The sequence below is a fragment of the Nuphar pumila genome, chromosome 15, assembly GCF_984573655.1.
Source record: "Nuphar pumila chromosome 15, dmNupPumi1.hap1.1, whole genome shotgun sequence".
NCBI classification, from domain to species: domain Eukaryota; kingdom Viridiplantae; phylum Streptophyta; class Magnoliopsida; order Nymphaeales; family Nymphaeaceae; genus Nuphar; species Nuphar pumila.
Window position 1 is genome coordinate 72,802,714 of NC_143263.1, and position 25,851 is coordinate 72,828,564.

At 36.8% G+C, this 25,851-nt stretch overlaps 1 protein-coding gene across 1 annotated transcript; it reads right to left on the reverse strand.

The window, feature by feature from the left end:
- Positions 1-725: 725 nt before the first annotated feature.
- On the reverse strand, positions 726-25,474 carry LOC149815585 (uncharacterized). The gene is made up of 13 exons (XM_089990577.1): positions 25,405-25,474; positions 15,011-15,156; positions 14,210-14,290; positions 11,000-11,132; positions 10,335-10,417; positions 5,680-5,791; positions 5,068-5,212; positions 4,813-4,955; positions 4,134-4,306; positions 3,736-4,041; positions 3,587-3,642; positions 2,658-2,875; positions 726-1,891 (listed from the first exon to the last, which is right to left on the reverse strand). Exons 1-13 carry the CDS (start codon positions 25,472-25,474, stop codon positions 726-728), a joined length of 2,832 nt encoding a protein of 943 aa, XP_089846703.1.
- Between the last annotated feature and the right edge of the window lie 377 nt (positions 25,475-25,851).

Here is a 25,851-nt window from a genome sequence, read left to right on the forward strand (position 1 = left end):
ATTATTGGTTTATTTCTTTGTCATTGAACATTTGTGTAATGCGTATTTCTTTCATGTTGTAAATTATAAACCTTGGAAATGAATTTGAGTTTATTTAAAAAAAAAGACATGCTTCCTCTATGTGAACTCTATATGTTTTTTCTTTGGGAAGTGATACCAACCGGACCCGGACTCGAGAGGTCCCGGATCAAGGTGTTACAAGCGAGGTTTATCATCACCCCCTTGCGACGAGAGGGGGAGACGGTTCCGTATTTGGGAGAACCACCTTCCCCATGTTCTAGACTCAGTTTTTTTGTATGTCTTTTCAGGATTTGTGCTCTTTGAGCCTAATGCTCACTTGTACAAGAAACAGTACTGAATTGAAAAGTTGTTATAAGTTTACACGCTGCAGCAGATAGGCATGGGCCTTAATTTTTTAAAGCACAACAGCTTGGTCACAAAAATAAAATCATTTTCCATTAATCAACATCAAAAGAAAAAGAAGAATGATTAAGTTTTCTTTTTTTTTCTTGAGGAAGGCTCCAAATTATGACATGACAAAATGCAGCAATCAAACAGTACAAAAAAGCCAAGCTGAGGTAGCTTGTTTTCACCTAGTCACCCAGAACACAATTTTTTTTTCAAGGCATCACCATTTCTAAATTCTTGTAGAACTATTTCTGAGTTGAATTCCAAATCCATGAAGAATGCATCATATAAAAAATAATCTATATTGGGATAGCATGTCACCTAGATCCAGGGGAGAAAATAGTTTCAAGATCTCTGTATAATTCTGCACGACTGTGACTTCTCAAGTTTCTCGGATTCTCACTGCTAGAAGGATCTGTTTGTGGTTCAGTTCCTTCTCCGCTAAAGCTAGCTATTGCCAAATCTCTCAGTTGTTTCATCCATGGCTTCTCCAATGAACTTGAGCTCTCTGACTGTCTCACTGGGGTTCCTCCAGACGCACCAATTTCATGAATCTTGATTTGATTGCATGAAACAGCTGTTTCATTTTCACCACCTTTGGCATCGATAAATAATTGACTGTCCCATTTCTCTAACAGTTTACATGGGATGAGAATCAACAACCACCCTGTAAAAACTGATTTTAGTCCGTTGGAGAAAGAGCAGCCATTGGTGCTCAGTCTCAAGACCTGCTTGATCAAAGCATGCCACTCATTGATTATTTGCGCAATAAAGCCAACGGCAAACATAAGTATCATAAATATACCGAGAGCCTTATCATTTGCAAGTGTAAAATCTCTCTCCGCAAGAACAACGCATGCCGCAAAAACTCCTGCTTCAGTGGTGACAGTGATAATCTCTACAAACTGCACCATTTTTCGGATAAAAGGCTTCTTCAGAACCACGAAAAGAAGCTGAAAAGCTGTAATGCAGAAGGTTAAGAGAACAGGAAATGTACATGGAGTGTGATGGGAATAAGCACCAGCAATCAATCCAAATGTAACGCGCTTGATGGATTCGAGCAAAATATAGTAAATTCTAAGGATTCCAAAGAGCTTTTGGATGAAAGGTGATTCTGCATCTTCGGTCTCATCATCAGAAGCAATAATATGGTCTCCATGATTTTCAGATTTTCGTCCAACATACTGAGAAAGCATGCATTTTGGTGGGCCTCTCAGATCTTCAAATAAAGGACCAAGCATTGTGAGCTGCACCGAGTCTGGTTGGTTCTTCCATGTCCATTGCCCTTGCTTACCAGGACCCAAGATAACTCTTATGAGTTCTTGATGCCAATGGAAGGTCTGGCCTTCTTGATGAACTTCTTTGTACTGAAGTAGCTTACCCATGGTAATTCCTACTGTGAGGAATAATAGCAAGGATAGTACACAAAGTGATGAGAAACCAAGCAGCAGAACACCAACAACAACACCCACTGTTGATCCACCTGGAATGAATTAAATCCAGCATGTCACAGGAAATTAGCATGCACTAATAATGAACACGTAACAATAAGCAACAATTGCGTGGGAGATGGTATACATCAATAACGAAAAAAAGAAGAAGCAACTTGACCCATGGTTGCCATAAGTTGTTGCTCCTTGCAGCCAACATAGCAGATGTCAGTTATGTGCCCAAACAAATATGTGCACAGGAATGATGACAGTCTAAAACTCCTAGTTTGTTCTTTACATCTCATCTCCATTTTGAAGTACTGCAGTAAAATCCAACACACACGAAATCTTATAGGAATATGATATTATATATCCTTAAGTCCTAACCTTTTAGCAAAGTCCTGAAACGCCATTAGAAGAAAAAATTTAATGCGTTGAAATTTTGATACAGGTGGGATAAAGGGGGCCACCTTATCCCAAGCAGATTTGGAGCATCAATCAATGCCTCAGACCAACCAAGCAGGTTAAGTCTTGGACCCTGATGGGTTTAAGACAATTCTAAATATCATCCCAATCTTGATGGAAGACAGAAGATTGACTTAAATTTTCCAACTTGATAGCAGGAAGGAAAGGATTGAAGGGGCAAATATGCCTTTACCGAGACCTAGGGCATTGCTAGTCTTCTTGAAACACAGATTCCCCAAAAGAAAAAACCTCAAAAATAAATAAAAGAGCATGATTACATGACCAGAAGTGAAATATTACTTTTATTATTGATCAGATTTTCAGCAAAACTGTAACAACAACTCCTGCAGTTACCTTTGATCAGTGAAGCAGCAGCCTGGCATATACAAGGCAATGCGAGAATTACCAAGAATAACTCAAATCTTGGCAGCACAAGTGCTCCATAACTCTTATGTTTCACTTTTAAATTTCTCCTTTTCAACTTAAGAATAAGAAGAGCTGTAGCATGGAGCAACAACAAACTGCCTCCTATTACAGCTAACCAGAACATGTTCCTCATGAATTCTTGCCACCTGAGAGATAAAAATTCATAAAAAAATATACATAATTATATCTATTTCCAAACAGATTGTCAAACTACTTTTTGAATATCCATAAGATAATAGAAAAAAATTCACTGATCTAGGTGGAAAACATAATTTTGGAAGATAAAGAAAAGTACCAGGTTTATAGCACTGTCACCAATATCGTCAATATATTGAAAATACCACGATATTATTGACTATTTCAAGGTAGTCATTAATATCGGGAATATATCGAGATATTTTCAAAATATCACAAAAGAAAAAATATCGTGATATTATCGCGATATTTTTTAGAAAATTTCTTTTCTTTTTTTGTTTTAAGTTTGCATTTCCATTTTTTTTGCTTCTTTTATATTTTAAAACCTTTAAAACATGTTTATTTATATTTTTGAAAGAAAAATAATGCAAAACTTATTATTTTCTTAGTTTTTTTGTTGTTATTTATATTTTTCAAAATTTTAAACTCCCGAGATTTCCCGAGATATTCCCGGGATTTATCAACTTTTGAAAATCTCTCAGAGAAATACCCTTGCTGAGAAATTACCTTTAACGATACAGGTGACTATGGTTTATAGATTGACTGTTAATTTTCGAAAAAGAATATAGGCAAAAGAGAAGTCCAAGTTATGTTCATAGCAAGAACCTCATGCTCAAAGGGGAGAGGATCTGGAAAGAATGCAAACAGCATTGCCAGCTTACCCTGTGGAAGTCCTTGTACCCATGAAAATCTCTGCTTCGGGTTTCATATTCTGGCTCTAAAAATATACAAAAATAAGAAAACCAGACTATGATGATGAAATTGAAAAGGAACTTCAGAACCAAAGTGGAAAATGTAGAGGGCCTTAAACCTCAAAAAGTGATGCATATTCCATTGGTGAAAGTTTCTTTGACAGTGGACCACCTGCTTCTAGTGTGTCATTTCCCTCTTGAATGATGGACAAACTTTGTATTCTTCTTTTCTCAAAGCCTTTTACAAGTGGGCCAACATGGAAACTGGAATCTACCTTGATGGTTTGGAAATGCTCTGCTTCCCAGGATAGACTAAGGTAAGGGATACTCCACTGCAAACCTCTAACAAATTCATAATATTCAACAGGCAAGGTAACTGGTAGAAATTTTGATAGTGCAAACACCTGAATGTGGCAAGCAGTTCTCTGAAGGAAAAGACAGAAAACATAATCAGTTAAAGCTCATCATTCTTAATTAAAGTCATGATTAACATTTCTACATGTGTTTGGTCACATACTATGAGATTTCTTGATGGATCATAAGGGAGACATGACGGCAAAGAGTTCGAAAATGCCCCAAAAGACTGAAGGCTTGCAGTTGCAGCTGTGAGCAATCCAGCAGCTAAAGATGTTAAAGCAAAAGCAGCAGTGGTGATTGTAATGAATACCACAGAGACTGTAGGAACTGAATCTGCAATAGACATGCCACATTCAAAGTCATTCAATCTTTTGTTCAATGACCTATAGCCTACAAGAAACAAGGGAAGAACTACATGTGTGTGCATGTGCACGTGTATATATGTGTGGTTTGAATGCAATGAGTGAGAAAATCAATTGAAGCACATAATAGGGCAAATAAAATGAAATCTATTACACATACTTAGACATAGAATTATGTTTATGACTTTTGCTACTTGTTAAGTCAGTTTAATTATCATTTAAATGACAAAGATCATATACATCACATTAAACAACATTCTGATATTCTAGTGACAGTTTTCTCTACGCAACATTATGTTATTATATAGCCTATGTGAACATGAATACATATGCAGAGTGAAATACTAAATCACTTAAAAAACTAAATGAAAACTAGGCATATTGTTATGGCCATTTTGCAATCTACCATAATGAAAACTGGTTAACTAATCTATTACTAGATGTGCTAGTAACACATTTAAATTTGAACCTCCTTACAATGCATCACTTGTAGAAGGTTTGATGCTAGATTCTTGTTTCCTGCAACATCTGCAGTTATACTTTCAGGAATCTTCACTGACACAATAGAGTCATCTGCATGCACATATATACTGTACTGGCTCCAGCTAATTTCAGCAAATCTGTATTTAAGGAAAAAAAATTAGGGCAATGAGTATAAAGGCCTTAAGTGTGCGAAAAAGCTACTAACCTAGGTATATGTTGAACACTTCATTGACAATCATTATAACTTGCCTTAGCAAATGACCTCCTGAAATTGATATAGCAGAAGCATTAAAATAAAAAACCGGCTCTGAGAATTTTATCAGTACTGGTAAACAATGGTCTCTAGTCCTTGTCTCTGATGTAGTGGTCAACCTCACTGCTGGCCTTTGAGAATCTGCTCGGAATTCACAGATTGTCATCAGATCAAACATGCAAACATCTATAATTAGTGAAAATGACAATCTCTGTCATAAGAATGCAGAAAATGTGCAATATTTTTTAAAAAGTTGTAATTACTCTGAAAAATTCAACTTGATATATTCTTGATTTTCAATAAACCTCTAATACCTTGAACGGACTAAAACTATATAAATTGAAATAGTGCAAGAAATATGTGCATGTAAAATAGATTGCTCTTACTGAAACATGCTCCATACAAACTTATTGAAACATTGAGAGTGACAGAACAAATATAAATATTGCTCTTGAGAAAAAAAACACTCTGAAGAGCTGCAATACATATGCCTTTATTTTTGCATCAAATAATTATGATAGCAATTTTCTAGATAATTATCACTCCAACAAGAATGCAATGAAAAAATACCATAAGCATTTAACACATTCTTAGAGCATAAGAAGTACCGTATAAAAAAGTGAATGGTTCAGTTGCAGAAACCAAAGTCCCTTGTCGACTAACTATAGCATCTCTTTGCAGTTTTATTGTGACTACAGCAATGGTTGATATATTATTCACCTGGAGAGCAGACAAACCCAAACAAATGCATTAAGGATTTGAATATCTATGAAACCATGTAAGCTTACACCACATGATTTCAGACATGAACTTCATAAAAATATAATAAAAAACTGACACTCATATTATTGGAATACATGTGATGCATGTTTTTGTGAACTCACAAGATTAACAGCCACTATTTTGCTTGAGTGCCAAGCTGATCAAATAACACACTTAATCATCTACGTAGAAGAAATCAACGCTACTCAACAGCCTTCAGTGTTGCGTAGCCGCACAATAACTAAACTGATCAAATCACACACTCAACCATTGAGGGTGAAAACAAAAGCCTGTTAATATGCTCCCATGGCAGGATAAAATCTTCCTTGCAAAAAATGAATCCTCAAGACACGAGATTCCTTAGTCGCTTGGTGGAAGGAAGCTATAAGATAATCTGAACCCACCTGTTTGAATTTATTTAAAAATTGGAAACCACACTATATAAAGAATAGGCATGATTTCTTTCCTCATGATTTTGAGGCAACCCCAACCATATAATTTTCCTCACATAGTCCTAGCATCAGTTTGAGCTGAAACTCCATAGGAAGCCCAATCAAATTCTTTCAGATGAATTCAAGTGACATTCCCGCTCGAGACCCAATACGAGAGCATTGCGTACTGGGTTCTGCAGACCGCAATTCTAACCCCTTATAAATAAGAATGTTTGTCCTAAGGGCCCACTTAGTGTCCCAAATCTGATCTAGGATATGTTGTTTTGCCCCTCAATTTGCTGTGTTTAGCATTTGTACAAAAGGAGCACTAAAGTTCAAGTGTTAGCTTCCCAGTATGATAAAAATCACTCAAATTCAGTGTGGGATCGTAAAGTTAAATCTTCTGGAAGATAATCTATCAAGCAGTCTGAGCCTAAAGGTAGGCTTATTGCCCGAATGACAAGATAGCTAAATCTAATGTCAAGCTATCTTTTTGTTAGATACTTTTACCTTGTCATTAAATAGGATGTCAACAGATCAACTTTGGTTCACATATCTGATCATCTGGTTACCACATAGGCAAATTCAGCTAAGCATTCCAAATCTAGTTAACTAAATGGGTAGTATAGGGTTTCAGTCTTGCATCCATACACAAATATGAATCGAGATTCAACTCAGATCCCAATCTGAATACACATAAAAATGCATCTGATTAGCTTAAATTGCTAATCACTTTCAGATTTGATAGTAGCATATGCGGATCTAACTATGAATCCTGTTGATTACGCTGGATTCAGTAATGTTCATATCCAAATCAAATCCAACCCATTTACATCACTATCCTTTTATAACTTGGAAAACTTCTTATCCTTCTCTTTCATATTTATGGGTCGTTTTCCTCAAGTTTAACCATGAGATAAGCCGTTAAATGCTCTATCTATTGTTTACGCTAAACTGAGCCAAGTTTATTGAAAAGATCTTAAAATGCCAATTAAATCAACATATGCATCATCCCAACCTATACCAACTTAACTAATTATAGCCCTCAAAATCCCAACCAATCATATTTAGTTAGCTATGCCATCATTGTATATAGATCCTTGATTCAAACAATTCATCAATTATAATCTATAAAAAGGGCCTTGCACCCTCTCCCCCCGCACCAGCTATCTTAGAAAAGAGATTGAGTCCTAAGAGAAGAGAGAAGCCACTCATAGCATACTTCTAAGACCTCTTACTCCCCCTCTTTCCCTCATTACCCAAAACAGTAATCCATTCTATAGAGCTTGTTAGCAAATAACTCTCTTGGACTGAAAGATTGCCATTGAGTTTCAAATAAAGTGGACTTGAAACCCAAATTTGGCGAGATCATCCTCCTATCCTTGTTTTATATTCTCCTATTTTACTTTATTTTCATTTCTGATTATTTTCTCATAAAACTTCTTATTTTCCAGGACGTGTGCTTATATACACCGTTAATTTCCTTTGATTTTCTCTGAACTTCAATGGTGTTAGCCAGTGTTCAATGATAGAAACTAAGATACAATTTAAAGACTCTACCTGCTATCGACTCCAAAATCTCAAGTCCTACCTTGACTATCCTTTACATAAGGGAGAGGAACAATACATGCTTTTAGTGTAATGAAACAAGAGCCTTCAATCAACAAGAGTGTCCACCAAAGATCCAAGTGGACAAGCACAAGTGTCCAATAAGGGTACACCAACAAAGCCCACAAAAGGGCATACACAAGAAGGCTCAAAAGTATAAAATAAAATTTTTATTCAATCCACAAAATGCAAGACACATTGTTACAATGTGATGGGGATCACCCCTATTTATATATACAAGAGGGGACTCAAATAGAGTCATTGGAGCTAGTCCAAAGGCTCTATTTGCAGCTTTTGGACTAGCTCCAATGGCTATCAAACTAGTCAACAACATGTTGACTAGTTTGAATCTAGTTCAAATAGAACTAGATAAAAAAATAAAAGAATAAGAAAAAATATATAACTACATATATACTATATATACATATGTATATATGTATATAATACATGTACATACATTGGTATGTACACATATACATAGATACACCATATGTATAGGTATATATGTACAATTTTAACATTTAACACTGAGAGTACCTGCATTTCTCATATGCAGAGGGAGGATATGATCAAGGAGTTTCATCATTCTCCATCAAAAGATAACATGATGACCATATTTCAAGAAGAAGTGCACGCTGTTGTAAATAGCAACCGTGATATATGTGCACAGGTACACACATGCAAGAGAAAGATGGATTAAGAAAGAAAGGTGAGGTTAGGACTGAAAGCATTATAGAATGTTTAGGAATAGTAGCAATAAAAAAATAATAATGATAATCATATAAGATAGATTACACATCTTATATGAAAACACTAATACAAAGTCTTGATGCAATCCAAGCTGAAAAAATTAGGAAAAGGGGGCTAATGTTCACTGGGAGTGGACAATTATTCAATGTCTATCTTCTGATTCAAAATTGTAATGCAACATACATCTTCCTCTACTCAAGTCAATAGAATAGATGGAATAAATCACAAAATGGTAGCAATTACTACGAAGTGTAGTTTGTGCAATAGGCCTTCCTGTCTGATAGAAAAGCACACCAAGATCCTAAACAGATCTCACAGGGGATTGCAAATCCCAAGTTTGTCTCTAAGAGGTTTTTAGCATTAGATAGGGATAAATGGAGGGAAATATTGCCAAAATTAACCATGTCATTGGATAAAGGCTTCATAATGAAAATGATGACATATAAAGGCTCCTGTTCTACTTCATTAGACCTAACTTGAATCTGGATTCAGTCTTGGACATATTTCTTAAACTTCAGGTTCAACCCTAATACATATTACAAGAAATGTCACACGGACACTCCATTTTTCCCTCTGTACCCATGTTCCCGTGTCGACACATGTCGACACCTGGACATGCCAATTTTACCCTCCATGCATACAAGTTTGTAATTAATTTATCATTATATTGTCAGTTTATAACTTTATATTTTCAGTATATAATATATTTTTTAGATATAGCATATATATTTTGCTTATATTTAGTTTATTTTGAATTTATTTTGTATTTATGTGATATTTAATATATATAGCCGTGTCCCAAAACCTACATTTTTTAAAATTTCCGTGTCGTACCCTCTGTATCCGTACCCGTACCCACAAGCAGGTGACAGATTACAAGCATAAATACATAAATAACACATGATCCAACCTGTTCCCCACCCATTTTTACACCTAACACACACACACACACATACATGTGTGTGTGTGTTGACATGAGAGAGAGAGAGAGAAAGAGAGAGCACATCACTCTAAAGACTATATACGCAGAAAGAGAACTGCCAAAATAGAATTCTAGGAGTAGATGAAAAACAATATTTACAAAAGTAGGATATGTATTAAATTCAAAATGTTTTGGATAGAGGAACTTTGTTAGGAAGCAATAGTACCTTTGAAAGTTGAAATGAGATGAGGGCCTAATTCAGAAGAACTTTAAAACAATCAGAGAAAGTAAAAGTCTTACCATAAGATTCCTACTCTTTGAATACAAAGACTTCCGATAAGTAAAAAAGGTTAAGAAGGAGTCTCACTTTTCATGGGCCTTTAGCACAATAATAATAATGACTAAAGTATTCCTTTGGTAATCACAAGATTTGAACACAAGCTCTCTTCGTCATGAAATTGCAACTCTAATCATTCCCAATTTATGCAATTAAGACTTATTACAAGACATAACATATAGTAAGAATTCTATCAATCAACAGACAAGAATTCTTCCCTTGTAGAATGGAAATACATAACTATCATGAAGCTCTTGCTACTAGTAAGTGTATTATCCACAATTTATGGGAACTCACCATAAAACTAAACCGACGATTCCCAAGGGATTTCGCAATAACAGGGATGAGAAGGCCGCTACTAATATGAAGAACACTTAGAATTTCAGATGATGAATTTAGAACAGGAGCCGAGAAAACCAAATAAATCTTCAAGTTCCTGCTGTTGTTGGATACCTCAACCACCCTTGTCTTGGCATTTAGTTGAAGCAGCTTTGTGGGAATGCGTGCAGTCAAATTGGCAAACGGTGTCCTCCTGTCTGATAAAACCCAGTGATAAAAGGTATCATTAAGCAGTAAGGTGACAATAGAAGACATTAAACAGATTTCAAATTTTTGACTATTCATTTCAAAGTCAACCTCTAAGAAAACAGGTTTAACCATAATCATTTCTGCACAATATAATCCATGATCTTTTGTGGAATGAAGCCATTAATACTTACAAGAGAACCTGCATATTGCAAATTATGTACATCTCCAAATTGCAAATCGTTCCCAAAGAAGTCAAATTTACATTAGTTGATGAAGAAAAAACGTTAACCTCAATCATTTTAGATTGAATAACATGTATAAACATTTTGCAAATGCTAAAACCCAAGCTTTTCTGATGAAAACAAAAGGTTTTTATCCCATAACAAAGATGATGGAATTAAGACCCCATCCTTTTAAAACACTTATCCAACTCTTCCTACCAGATGAGCGGAGCCCCCACTGGTTGATGAAAACAAATGTTAAAATATAATTATGGTGTAGAATCAAATAATGCAACATACCAAAGTGCAAGAAATATGTTGAATTTGCTGTTCTGAGAAACCTATTTCGAGCAGCGTCTGTGCAAAAACCTCTTTGCATTGCCAATATCACCCTTCCATACTGAACAGTAGGGGACAAACTCACAAGAATTGAGAATTTCAGATCTGACTGGAGAACCTTAAGTGTGGATGGTATAACTTTGCCAGGCCCATAAACAAGAAGCTGTTAAATGGACAAAATAAAATTAGCAACAATTGATGCATGACTGATATCTGAGTTACATGAACAAACACAAAGACCTATCTACAATGGTGGGAATAAAAGAAATATTTACCATGTATCACTATAAATATTAGCTAAATTTAGTTGATAATCTTTATGTAATAAACATTGTAATCTGAAGCAAAAAAAACTGCTTTATTTTAGTAGAAACCTGCCTACTTATGTCACATGCTATCTTAGAGTTCTTTTCATTACATATATAAGGAGATAAAGTAGAGCGAACAATGGATAGTTCATGTGATATAGAAGCCCAGTTAATTAGACCCAAAATATCCTTGAAAACAGATACAGTGGAAAGTATTATATTTGTCTGCACTGATATTTTCAGATAAATTAGCATTGATGGGTTTTTAACTCAAAACAGTGTACCTTCTAAGACACTAGCCCTGTATAATTTTTATGAAAGTAGTTAGTCCTCACCAAACTTGAGTGTAGGATATTTACACCCATATTGAAGAACAAGAATAGTCCAGAGATTTGTCAGCCAGGGAGAACTTTAGCCTTGGAGCCCATCATTGTGGCATGTCTTTATGCATGCATGAGCATGTGTTTTTATGTGCATACATGAGCATATGCGTGTTCGTGCATACATAGATTTTCACCCACTTACTGAGCAGCTTTAACCTGATCAAACCAAGCTTCTGGGTCCTATCTAGATCAGACATATCTTGAAATGGTAACCATGCTTGATTGGATACTTTTGTTTCAAATAATGTCTACAGAAAATGTGTTCATCAGGAGGATGCAATGCTTAGAATTCTTATGTAAAAAAGGAGGCATTAAGTAATAACTGTTTCACCTATGTGTTTTGAAGTGTTTCACAGAACAATAACTTACTGCTTGCCTAAAGAAACTCAGACATAGCTGATGACTATACCAAAATAAACATATGGAGATCAGATTCCAAAGGGCATGAAGTAGTATCTTCATGAATCTCATATGACAGCTTCTTATTTTTTCTTTTTCTTTTTTTCATAGAGTAAGTTTACTTCAATTTCCATTTCTGTCAATATTGGAATCCCATTTCTACAGGTCAAACAGATCTAAATTGGAGTAAGCTTCAAGTTGACATCCTTTGCTTCAGATTTCCTTAAGAAGGATTGAAGTCAAGCTGCTAATGAACATCCTCTACCAGAAACTTACAGGCTCAAAGGAGACAGCAAATGGAATAATTTGGATTTTTAACCAATCCATAGAGATTCATATCCCCGTATTCATGATTCTAATAGTTTACTTGCCATTTATGTATGGATTTACAAGTGATGATAATTGTTGCATCCATAGGAACTATGAGAATATTTTGGAAGAGGGTAAGTTCTTATGGTTCAGTTAGTTCCATGAACGAGGATGGGCCTATGACCATGATGGCATCTCTGTGGGGTTCTTTGTCAAATGCTGGGAGATGGTAAAAAAGTCTTCAAATTGGTTGTCAAATAATTTTTGAAATATGATCCCTCACTTATCAAGATTACTGCTACTGAATCCAGGGAAGAAAGGTACAATTTTTCAAAAAGCACTTGTATAATTGTATTGCATTGAACTATTTTGTCAAACATGATATGCAGTAAGATTAGTTTCAAGGACTAAGAGACTGTTTCCAAAATTGACTTTCCATAATAAAGCAGCCTCTTTAATCTTTAAGCATTTGATACTTTTTGAAACTTTATTAAAATCCAAAATCCACTGTTTATGTCATCACAAAGGCATAAGGACATGTTGATAGTATGGAAACCATATTTCTGCTCCTCAAGATCTATATTATGAAAGAAACTGTTAAGACCTCTTTCTTGCACATGATACATGACAATCTTTAAGCACATGCTTCACAATCCCAAAAAAACTTGCATTCAGTTGAGCACATGAGACTTCCCTTTTAAATGAAGCAAATAACTAAAAATAGACAAGATTGCAAGATAATTATCTTTGTGAACTGATGCATTATTGTCGAAGAGCTAGTGACCCCACAACTTTGAAATAGCATTTTATGCTTATCAATCAAAATGAAGACATACAAATAAAAATGTAGCCTACTCACTTTACAAGAACTAACAGAAGAGCAAGTAAATCCACCTCCTCCCATGCATGGCTTATTGAAAGTTATCATGACTGAGAAATTTAATGCACTTGTAAAGGAGGTTGCAGTTGAAATTGATGCAGTAGGATGAATTGTATCTGGAGAGAATTTAATAGTTAGAAAAAATAGCCAAAATCATTAGCAGAATAATCTAGATCTTAATATTAGAAATGCCATTTCTTTCTTATGTAATTATAGCTGCCATAACGGGGAATATATGACTGGAAGAACCAAGAAAAACATGTTTGATCAACATAAAACGTATCCAACTAAATCATGTTAAAACTTGACACCAGAAGAAACAAGAACATGTTGGACTGTTACAAAAATGGATTCATAAGTAATTCCCCAATGATCTTAAATCCTGCTGTTCCAGGTGAAAGAAACATATTTTTTTGTGGGAAACCTGCAGCGAGATCATAGAAGCAAAAACATCTTGTTGCTTGATCAATCTGAGCCTCTGATGGCACCAGTTAGGTTGACTTTAAAGTTGTATTTCAACTTGGTTGAGTACAAAAGTATTGCACCTTACAGTAGACTTGGACGATTATTTGCCTAGGCAGTCCAACTGCCATAAGGTCCTCTTTTTTCTTCTTTCTTTTATAAAACCAACTGACCAGCTTGTCAAATTATCTCATGCCAACACAGGTTGAGTCATCCATGTCAATCCAATGATCTAAACTATACAATCATACACAACTTCCAAGCGAATTTCCAACTGGGACAGGCATTTAGGGCCATTAAAGAAATGAAATGGTGACTGGCACGTTGCTTAAATCACCCACAAACTAGGCGTTTTTGCAGTTGCAAGAAAGATTCAACAAACTCTAAGGTCAGCAATTCATGCAAGAACTGAATCAACCGGGAATAAGAGAATAGCTTCTTAACCAATAGTCCAGTTGTAGCTTGAACAGTGGCTTCGCCCTAATCCGTTGATGCAGACCTCAAATTTGTGCTCTCCGTCTCCCAAATTTGAATAAGACATTGCCTTCTCTTTGCAATCTCTAGGAGTTTGATCATCAAGCTAAATAGATTCCATACATTTAAAGTCAGTCACAGCAAGTCATGTACTCATTGGAACATAATAAATGCCTGTAGAAAAATCAAACGGTAGCCAAAACTTTTATCATTTAAAACCATGTATCTTTTTGGAAGCAAGGTCTGAACAGAGGATAACATTTCTTATAATAGAAAATTAAAAGTAGCATGATATCATTTTGTCTAACTATCAAGAGAACTTCAAAGACATAAACAGCCAATAAATGGTTGCTCAGAGTCACATTTTGATTACATGGATAGATTTACATTTGCAATAAATGAAAAAAAGGAAAACGGAACGAAAATTAAAGAACAAAAGAGCAAGACATCCTTTTCCATACGTTTCCTCACAGTAGATCCATGTAATCGTACAAAAGAGAAGGAACTCAGACATGAGTGATAAAAAGCGTGTCAAATACTAGCATTAACACGCTGCTAACGTAGGATTTTTTCACATGGTGAGCAAAATCAGAATGTCTCTGGGAAGGCAAACAGGCATGTGTATAGGTAACTAATTGAAGCAGTACAATTCCAGCGTCGTTTTACACAAATAAAATTGTATAGCATTTTGTTCATTAAAACATGAGAATCGTGCAGCCACCCAACAAAAAGAAAGCACTTCAGTTAAGAAATAGCAAACAATCAGTGTTCTTAAACATTTACTGATTGTAGTATCTGATTTTTTTTACAGAAAAGATGAACTTACCTTGCACTTGATACTGCAATTGATGCAAGACCCTCCATCACTCCCCCATGAAACCTCAAAAACAAATGCTGCTGAACTCAATGTGGTTAAAGGCAAAGGAGCCTTCTTGAATGTAACCAGTACATCCGAATTGCCTCCATGGGAACCTATACAAAAGTACAAGCAAACAAGAACCCAGAAAACTCTGTTCGAATCCATATTGCAGAAATTGTATGTATATATCAGACCTTGGGTTTCTGATAAAAGGAAAAAACCCAAGCCAGTTTTTGGATTTTTGAAAATGAAGAAAAGGAAGGCTGTGAACAGTGGAAAATGGAACCACAGACAAATTCGAGGAAAATATTGGAAAAAATTACACCCACAAAAAACTAGACTAACCAAATTACACCCACAAAAAAAAAAATTCAAGCACACCAGAAAGTCTAGATTTAATGGAAAGAAGAAGGCTATTTTAGCAAACTCCAACATCAAAAGCTTGAAATTTGAAAATCAAGAAAAGGCTATGGAACAATGAAGAGTAAGACTGAAGGACATTAATGTAAGGAATGAGGAAGAGTGTAAGGATGTCAGTGGCTTTAATGGGTGGTCTCTTGAGTTTATATATGAGAGTGTAGGCAGTTGTAAGAAATGAGCAGGTGGGTGCTCAAGTTTGGTTCAGTGTGTGCACGTGAGAGACTGTCAACGGAGACAGTATTTAAAAGGGTGGTAAATAAAGAAAAAAGATTGGAAATAAAGGAATCCCAGTTGTATAGAAAGTGGGGACTGGGTAGCAGATGAAGAGGCCGGACAAAGGCAGAGTACAAATGCCAGAGTTTCATCAACAATATAATGTTTTTTTCGATGAGCGTCAACAATATAATTAATTAGGTGATGATAACAAGAAATTTGTTGGAGGGCGTCGAGGACAGATTTTTGTTAGTACTCCTTGAAAAGATAGAAAGCTTCTGCTCTTGGAAATGGGCCGAGTAAGCTCAAGCTAGGGTCAGGCTCGGATCTTTTAAGCTCGAATCTAATATGTCCAATTAGGTAAACCAGCCAAGCTTGAGCATAAGCCCAAGCTCGGCATATATAAACAAGCAGAGCTTGAACAGGGTTAATTAAACCGGACCAAGTTTAATTAGCATATTTGATAAGAAAATATTTGCTACTAATGAAGGCAAGGGACTAAATGAGCTAGAAATTTGTTTGCTAAGGATCAAGTCCTGTTTTTTTTTTTTTTTTCTGTAAAAACGTGACTTTTTGAGTTGTGAAATTTCGGCACATTGTGGGCTGTTGATTTTTGAATCCCTTTAACAAGCTAATTACTTATCATAATCATATATTCAAAACTGGTTTTCTACTGAACAAACCATGTAGATCACATCTGTAATATTTGATCTATAAAAAAATATTTTTTGAAAAAAAAAAGTGATTTCTTTTCATTAATTCCTTACCTTCTTAAAATAGCCATTTTTTACCTCCTAATATTGTATATAAGTAGGTTCATTGTGTAAAGAACAAAAAAACATGCTGAGTATGGGTCTTTGACACAGGAGCCAGGAGGCGGCGTGTTCAGTTCCTCTCTCTCAAACATACATTTCAAAATCATTTTTAAGTGAACTCAGCTGCTCAACCCTAGCCAAGCCAGACTTGAGCTTGACCCGAGCCAAGCTTGAACAAGGCTTGTTCAAGCTCCGCTAGCGCTCAAGCCAAGTTTAAACACTTTTTCAAGCCCTGTTCAAGCTCGGTTCTTGTGCAGCTCTAGAAAGTAGCCAAGCGTTTGTATCTCTCTACATACATACATAAGTATACGTGTATGTATTTTGTGCTGTTGACAATCTAAGGAAGACAATATTGCCTTTTTACCATGTCTACAAAAGAGTAGACCTAACCAACGGGGGGCTCCACTTGTCTGGTAGGAGCAGCTAGTGCACGTCACCTTATGTTGGGACGTCGCAGGTTCAAAACCTATTGCTATAGTTGTATAACTGGTAGAGTCTGCCTAACCCCAGCTTGCCTTTAAAAAAAAAGAAAAGTAGACCAAACTAATTTATTTGTTTTTTGTTAGGCCAAGGGAAAAACTCCATCGCCAACCACATATTGGCAGGTTTTCTGTTGGTAAAACCCTTGAGGTCCCCCTTACTCACCGCAGAGGGGGACAAAAGGGTGTTAAAAAACAAAAAACAAAGAACAAGCATAAACTACTAAATCGACTATTCAAGTTAGGTCTCTTTTAAAAAAATATTTTAGCCCAAAGGGGTTTGGCGTAGTGTGGTGCAACCTAGGCTGATACTCAGGTGGTCTAGGTTCAAATCTTATGAGCATCACCTCTTGTCCATGCTAAAGTGTGGTAATTTCCTGAGGGCAAGAGGTAAGCCCATGGAGTTTTACAATGTCAAAACAGTGACCGTAAGTAGGACAAGCAGAGCCAGTGCAGCTAGGTCCTGATCGGTTTTTCCATGTAAATATCAAAAAAAAAAAAATGTTAGGTCTTCAGTCCTTTCACAGAAAAAGAGTAGATATTCAGTTATTAGGTTGAGATTATGGAAGGCGAATCAAGTAGAAGTGCTAGTGTCCTTAGATGCTAAAGTCAGGTAGGCGAGTCATGAACTGCCATAATTGCTTCCTATGGGAATAGTTGGCATCAGCTCCTAGAAAACAAGGGTCTCTGTCAACTTCTGCAAATGCAGTATGGTCCGTTTCTGTGTGACCCTGGAAACATTTTTTCACTTCTGAACATATCCTTTACACCATGATATGATCCAGATGCTCCCACGTCCGAGAAATCATGAGATGTCTTAACTATAGAATTTAAGCTCCTTAAAAAATATATATATAGAATTTAAGCTTAACTTTTCGTTGGTTTAGGTTGCAGCATTCATTGTTCTTCTGTTATTTGGTTTGGAAGTGTGAGACTGACCTTGTTGCTATGATGATTCCTGTTTCATGTTTCATCAAATTGTTAGCAACATTATCTCCATGTGTGCGTGGAGAGAGAGAGAGAGAGAGAGAGAGAGCATTCTATATTTTATTAAAAGAAAGTAAGAAACAACTAAAATATGTGAGCCATATTACAGCAGAACTGAATAAGGGGCGGAGCCAGGAATCTGAACTATGGCAGGCATAGACGCACAGTAAAAAGGACATTATACTAGTTGATATAAAAACAGAAAAAACCTCTAATATTATAACCAAAATCAAACATTCGTTATTCATGGATTTATGCCTAGTGATAATTGAAAAAAATACAGACAAACCTTAAAACCATAACTAAACATTTATGTCATTTAAAAATAAATAAATAAATAACTTAAATCTTAAAAAACATCATTCATATATGTTAGTTGAAAAAATAAAACTCTGAAATTATTACCAAAATCAATAGTGCATTCAAGGAATCATGTTTAATGTTGATTGAAAAAAAAACACAAAAAATACCTAAAAAACTTAATTAAATATTCATGTCATTTGAAAAACTAAAATAATCAACTTAAATCCTAACAAAAATCAAAGATCCAGTAGTGGGGTTGACAACCCTAATCAATGATTCATTAACGAAATCATATTTAATGACATTAAATAAGAAAAAGAGCACAAAAAATCTAACACTATAATTAACCATTCATGTCCTTTGGAAAAATCCAAATCAATACCTTAAATCCTAAAAAACAGAGATTTATGCTAATTGAAAAAACCCTTTGATATTCTAAACAAAATCAAGCATTCATTATTCATGGAGTCATGCCTAACGCTAATTGGAAACAAATACGAAAAACCCCAAAAACTCTACTTAAACATTCATGCTATTTGCAAAAAATAAATAAATCCTAAATCCTAAATCCTAACAAACATTATGCTAATTGAAATAAAAACAAAAACCTTAAAATCAAAACCTCTTATTATGAATTCATTCATAAAAATTATTAACTTTCACTGAAAGACAAATCTACAAGAGTTTTAATAGTCTGGATTTTTTTTTTAAAATTTCAGCTTCACAAGATTACTAGTGTTCTCTATCTCAAGTATGGTGTCATCCACAAGTATGAATTCATATTTTTCTTTCAATGTTGCACAAAAATAGGTAGAAGTGATAAAGGGATGGGATGAGCATACGAGTGGCTCGCCGTGGGAATGACTAGAGATAGGGCTGGGAAATGAGACTAGAAGCTTGCCGTTCGGCTCGGTTCATATAGACTTGTTTTACATATTATATACTTGTATATTATACATTATATATATATTATATATAATATACATATTATATGTGTTTTATATATTTATTATATATATTATCAAGCTTAAAAACACTCAAAATAATTTTTTAAAAGAAAACAAGCCAGCTCAGCTTGGCTTGGCTTGTGATGAGCTCACAAGCTGGCTTGAGCTGGGGTGTACCCTTAATGAGTCGAGCCTGAACAGCCCAATCTTGACTCATTTGACTCGTTTTACCAGCCCTAACTAGAGAGGGTGATTGGTGGAAATGCATGAATGAAAGGTAGAAGCCACGGATGGACAGACCACACTTACAAGCCGGCCAAAGCCCATCTAAGGAATCTGTCCACACTTAGAAAAAAATAAAAAGAACAAGAATGAAACAAAAAAAAAAACGAGAGAACTCGTGAACTTGAAGACGAGAGAAAAGCTCTTCCAAGCCCGACCCACAGAGCCTTGACAAGCCACCAACCCACCGTAGTAATTTTTTGGGGAAGAGAGAGAGAGAGAGAGAGAGAGAGAGAGAGAGAGAGAGAGAGAGAGAGAGAGAGTTTTCACTGGGAAAGAGGAAGTTGGAGTTCGGGGAGGTTTTACGCATGGGTCAGGTCCTAGGATGGGCATTGCCCACCCTGGCCGAACCCCTTAAGTTGGGATTGGGTCAGGGTGGGCACATGCCCACCTTGGCCCCTATGTGTAGGGTTGTCAACAAGTCGGTTTTATCCAGATCCGACCCAAACCAAACCCTATAGGGTCCGGGTATGGTGATAAATAATAAGACCCGATTAAGACCTGGGTCCGCACCCGAAGTCTGGTTAATACGTACCCGGGTATAGTTTGTGATATTTTATATCAGACCCAGACCCAGACCCAGACCCGACTCGAGTTCTGATTAAGACACAAATTTTCAATGTAAAAATGATAAAAATATGGTTTTACCGGATATGATCCGGGTGTGGTTCGTGTAATTTTTATTGGGTATGGGTATAGTTAGATCTGGGTCCGGACTCAATACCATACCTAAAAACCAGGTCCAAGTCTGGTTCCACTGGGTCTGAACCAAACCCGATCCCTTGACACCCCTACATGTGTGTCTCCACCACTGAACTGAATGTAGCATAATTATTTATACTAATGCAAAGGAACATGAAAGGTTAAATGAGTAGGTGGTAGCTCCCTTCCGCCAGTCTATTAGGCTTTTGAAAGGTTTTTTCATGTTTTTGGTAAATCTGACCAAATAGATGTCTTCAACATATTTGACTTCATAAGAATTAACTCTTGGATCGTCTGATTTCGACACACAAGTAGGTTTTTATATGGTTTAAAAAACGATGATCTAATATTTTTATAAATGTTTAACGCTTAAAAATTATGTTTGTTTTTTTTTGAAAAAATATGATCAAAGTATTGTTTTCTAACTGAACACATCTGCAGGATCATAATTTCAAAAAATAACCCTAAAACACCTATTCACTGGTGCTAGGCAGCTACCAGACCACTACCACTTTTCTGTTAATAAGTACAGATCGACATGTTTAAACACTAAATTGCATTGAGGTAGCCCCGGCTTGGAAAATGATGGAAAAAATGGGGGTGAAAAAAAAAACAGTGATATGAAAATCTTTCTCTCTCAAATTGATTTTCAAGAAAATTTTCATATGAGAACTTCTCACATGTAAGATTTTCATTTCATATGAGATTTTTTCCCACTTCCAAACCAGGGCATTCCATTGCATTTGGAAAATTTTCAGCATGGAAGACCCCTGGTAATAAAAAATTTCAGTGTTCTTCTGTTTGCACAACAGGAATAAAGATCTGAATGATCACATGGGCATCTCCAATTTTAAAATTAACTGGTTGAAACATAGGTCTTTCGAGGATCAAATATTTTCACAAATTCATTTACCAACAAGTAATAAAATGCCAATTAATCCGTGGAGCTATGTAATATATGACAAATTAACTGCTACCATATGGTTGGTTCGCACTATCATATGGTTCAAACTAGTATATATGCAGATATTTCTGCACCTATATACAGAATCCGTTCATCTTGTGTGATGAGTGTCAGATCGTAAACCCCAATGACCTGATGGGGCACATCCATGTTCCAGTGAAAAAGAAAAAAAATATGATAAATTTGGTACATAACTGTCCTCCAAATATGAATTATTTATTATTTATTTTTAACTATGTTCTTTAAAACACATGGGGATCTCAAGGGAGATTTCCTGCCGAATTCGACTCCGAATAGTCACATTCCATGAGCCAACTTGACTCTGATTAATAATCAATTTCCGATTCAGTTTTGAATTTTGCTATCAATCTGACAAATATCTGAATTTGATGGATATCTTAATCTCATTACCAGTACAAAAAATGGATTCAATACAAGCTTTTCTCCAATAGAATCCTAATCAAGCTCCGATCAGTCAACATCCAAATAGTTGGATTTGGTATTCCACATCGGACACAAATCTGAATCTTTTTTTTTTTATGACGAGGAACCCTCGTTGAAGCCAGGAAAACCCCGAGTGGGGCCCCACGACCGCCCTGCCTTATGTGGTCCACCTCTGAAAGCTACAGACACACCCGTGCACCAGTGGGGTTTGATCCGGTGCCTTCATCTCAGCACCATAACAACCACCCTACTGGCCACGCGGGCAACCCCGGGACAAATCTGAATCCTTTACATCCCTAAACCCATAGGGCTACTTTGGCTTCATTAACCAACCATTTTGCAGGCAAATTTAACCAAAAGATTTCTATCTTCAACCTTAAGGAAGGTAGCATTTCCTGGCCTAATATGTGTTACTGCCTCATCTTCTTAAAGAAACAACCCTTCGTGTTCCTCGCAGTTTTGAGAGAGAGAGAGAGATGGACTATAACATGTTTATGTTCAATGTTAATGCTTTTGGGCTTCTAGGAGGCGTGGTTTGGTGATCGGGCCCGAGTGCTTTATGAAGTGTTGGGGCCACACAAAACACAGAAAATCGCTACCATGTGCAGCGATTTTCTGTGTAAAACACAAAACACAGAAAATTGCTACATGCACAATGATTTTCTATGTTTTGTGTGTCGGAGTATTTTGTGAGGTACTCGGGCCTGATCACCGGATCTGCTCCCAGTTTGTAGGCATAAAAGCAAAGGCAGATGTGCTCTCACAATAACTCTTTCATGAGTCCAACAGCTGGACCATATATACATACAATTAGGTTCCACTTATCCCGGCCTATGTCATCCCCCTTCTTCATACCCCTCTTAAAGATTTAAGATGCAAGTTGTTTTGATCAAATTTGACCCTACAGATGGATTCAACATGGTTGATTTAATATGAATCGACTCTTAGATCATAATTCTTCGCTGATATAATATTTTAAATAAAAAAATTTTGTGTTTAGACAACTGGCGCTTTTTTAATCACCAAGTAGTCCTGCATTCAAATTCGATTTTGACGATTTAAATGTCGATCTTTACTAAATGAATGATGTAGATCGTATCTATTCAGTCTAATTTGATCAAACCAACTTGAAGGTATATGAAGATAAGGATGACATAAGGGATAAGTGAAACCAGTTTGACCATACATACCCAAAGCGCTGCACTTTCAAAGCCTGAAAATTGATGCTTTCCCCAAAGTGATGGAAGCATCAAGAAATGTGATTCTATAATATGAGAAGCATGCTTTCTAATCGCTTTCTTAGTGTTTCTCATTTGCTAGCTAATTACTTAATCATTTTCCTCACGACCTATTTTGGACTTTAGAGCAGTGATATGGTGATGCAGATTAGGGATGGCAGTGGGGCGGGGCGGGGGACAAGGTCTCCACCCCCGCCCGCCTCAAGATTTTATCCTCCACCCCCGCCCCCATCCCCGGCGGGGATGGATTTTATCCTCCACCCCCGCCTTCATCCCCGTTTCATGTCCTCCATCCCCGGTTCAAACGGGGATGAGGCGGGGTGGGGCGGGGATATTGCGGGGAAAAGTGGTCGGGGCGGGGATGAGGCAGGGATCGTGGCGGGAACGGGGTGGGGCGGGGATATTGCGGGGAAAAGTGGTTGGGGCGGGGATGAGGCAGGGATCGTGGCGGGAACGGGGCGGGGTGGGGAAAAGTGCACGTTCATCCCCGCCTCCACCCCCGGACGGGGATGGATTTTAACCTTCGTCCCCGCCTCCATCCCCGGTTCAAACGGGGCGAGGCGGGGCGGGGCCCGCTTTCCCCCGGTCCACTGCCATCCCTAATGCAGATAGAACCCAATAAGTCAAAGTTTGTATCATGCCATATATGTTGGCAACTGATGCAAAATAAGAGTTTACTTTTAGCATTAACAAAAAAGTGGTGGAGATTTAGAAATATGACTTGCTGGCATTTGGCATCAACAAGCTCTCAAGACAAAGGAGCTGGATAATATATATCTCTAGGGATGTGAAGGGTTCGGATTTAGGCATTCCGACTTTGTCTGGTAGGAGCAGCTAATGCACGTCACCTTGTGTTGGGACGTTGCAGGTTCAAAACCCAATGGTATAGTGTGTAACTGCTAGGGGTCAGCCTAACCCTAGCTTGCCTTTCAAAACACAAAAAAAAACAGTTAGACTTTGTCTGTTCTGGATATGAATTCAGAGTCAGATGAGTATCAGCTAAAGCTGAATCTAAGTCAAATCCGACAATTACATGCATTCAAGTTCAGGTTTTAGTTTTTTTTTTGGATTTATAACCCGAATAAACTGCACCCGGTACGAAGACCTGGTCGTGCTGGCTCAGTCTGTCATACCTATGATCGTCATGCCGGCAACGTAAAACTCCCAAGCTAGGATCCCTGCTCCCAGAGCCTATGCTACGCATTGGCTTGTGCAGAAAGGCGAGAGGGGTGACACCCATGAGAATCGAACCTTGACTGCCTGTCAAGCAGCCAAGGCTCAGCCCCACTAAGCCAACCCCCCTTGGGGCATGAGTTCAGGTTTTAGTTGGAATCAGATTTTTTTCTAATGGGATGAGACTCAGATTTGAATGCAAAACTTGATATTGAATTTGAATCCCATTATAAATTATTCACCTTTGGCTACTAGCAGATATCCCACCTGCGTGCTTAGTAGGAGCTGTCAGTGCACATCTCTTTGTGGTGGGACGTTGCAGGTTCAAACCCATATATATATATATATATATATATATATATATATATATATATATATATATATATATATATATATATATATATATATATATATATATACATCTTCGTTTTCTACATGGCCAAGACACCTTTATCAACACTACTGTAACCTGTCCCTGGTGATACAACTATGACAAGTTGACATGAACCAAACGCATATAGACATAATTTTAGCGTTTTTAATAATCTTTTATTAATTTTAATATATGCAACTATTATAGAATATATTTTATTAATCATCAAAAAATAAAAACCACATCGTCGTGCCCTATTTTTTCAAAAAGATTTTTTAACTCAGTGTCCGCGTGTCCGGTGGTACCCACATCTTTCTAGCTGCCAAAAAACCTTTTCTGCTTGAAGGTGCATGACAATTAAATACGTGCGTTCCAGGATTAAGCTGGTCCACATCACAAATGATAAAAGCCCGATGCTGTGCACTGAGGGTTCATTAATTATCAATGGCAGCATTGCTTGGTGGTATACAAGCACGCGCATGAACAAAAAAAAGAGATGTCAGAAATTAGTGTCACTGGTTGTTGGTTTTATCATTCATGATGAGCCCCACCATCTGTGAATTGATCAGTGATATGCCAAATCACTGGTCCCTAGTGTTTTGGCATCCTCAGCGTCCATTCTCTTAATCACTGCCATTCGTTGTGCAAACAAGCAGGGCTCACATGATGTCATCATCATCAGCCCTAATTAGGGGTGTTGTAGGATCCATGCAAAAATGGTTAGGTACAAACCCGGATTCGATTAAGTGGTGCAGATATAGGATTCATATTTGGGTTTAACCAGATTTTTCATAAGAAAAATCATGCCCGCATCCGATAAACATAAACCAGACTCAATCAACACCCGGTAAAAATAATATTTCTTATGTTTTTTACATTGAAAATTAAATATCTTATTTGGAACTTGGGTCGGTCCCAGGTTTGGTATAAAATTTCATACACCATACCCGACCCATTTAATAATCAGACCTCATGAGTCCGACCCAGATAGTTAATCGAACTTCCCTCTTTGTAACCAAACCTTGACCCTGTAGGATGCGGTACAGGTCAAGACCCAATCCATTGACACCCCTAGCCCCCATGGAAGCCATTGATCTCTTGAACCAATGGTAAGATTGGACACTAAAGACTGGTCATATGACATATCACCTGATCTGCTCTTCGATGACTCGAAAACACCAAAGATTGGACATCAAAGACTGGTCATATGGCATATCACCTTATGTGCTCTCTCGCCCATAGCTTATCAACACACGCATCCAAATACATTCTACAAGTAGCCTCAGAAATTAGTGGCATCTATATTCTACTCATAAAATTCATGGTAAACCTGTATAGTTTTCCCTTTGGAGCAAGGTTTCTTAGTGGACAACTCCATATAGATGGAATAAAGGCTTGATGATGATCATGATTTTGTAGAGCTACAGTATCTTGCCTAAGGAGTTCAGATCCCAATCCTATGGCTTCT

Coding starts and splice junctions, on each gene's coding strand:
- LOC149815585 (XM_089990577.1), bottom strand. CDS start 25,474: ATGGCTTCCATGGGGGCTAGGGGTGTCAATGGATTGGGTCTTGACCTG. Junction 5,213..5,679: donor ACCATTCACTTTTTTATACG/GTACTTCTTATG, acceptor AATTCCGAGCAG/ATTCTCAAAGGCCAGCAGTG. Junction 3,643..3,735: donor AATATGCATCACTTTTTGAG/GTTTAAGGCCCT, acceptor GTATATTTTTAG/AGCCAGAATATGAAACCCGA.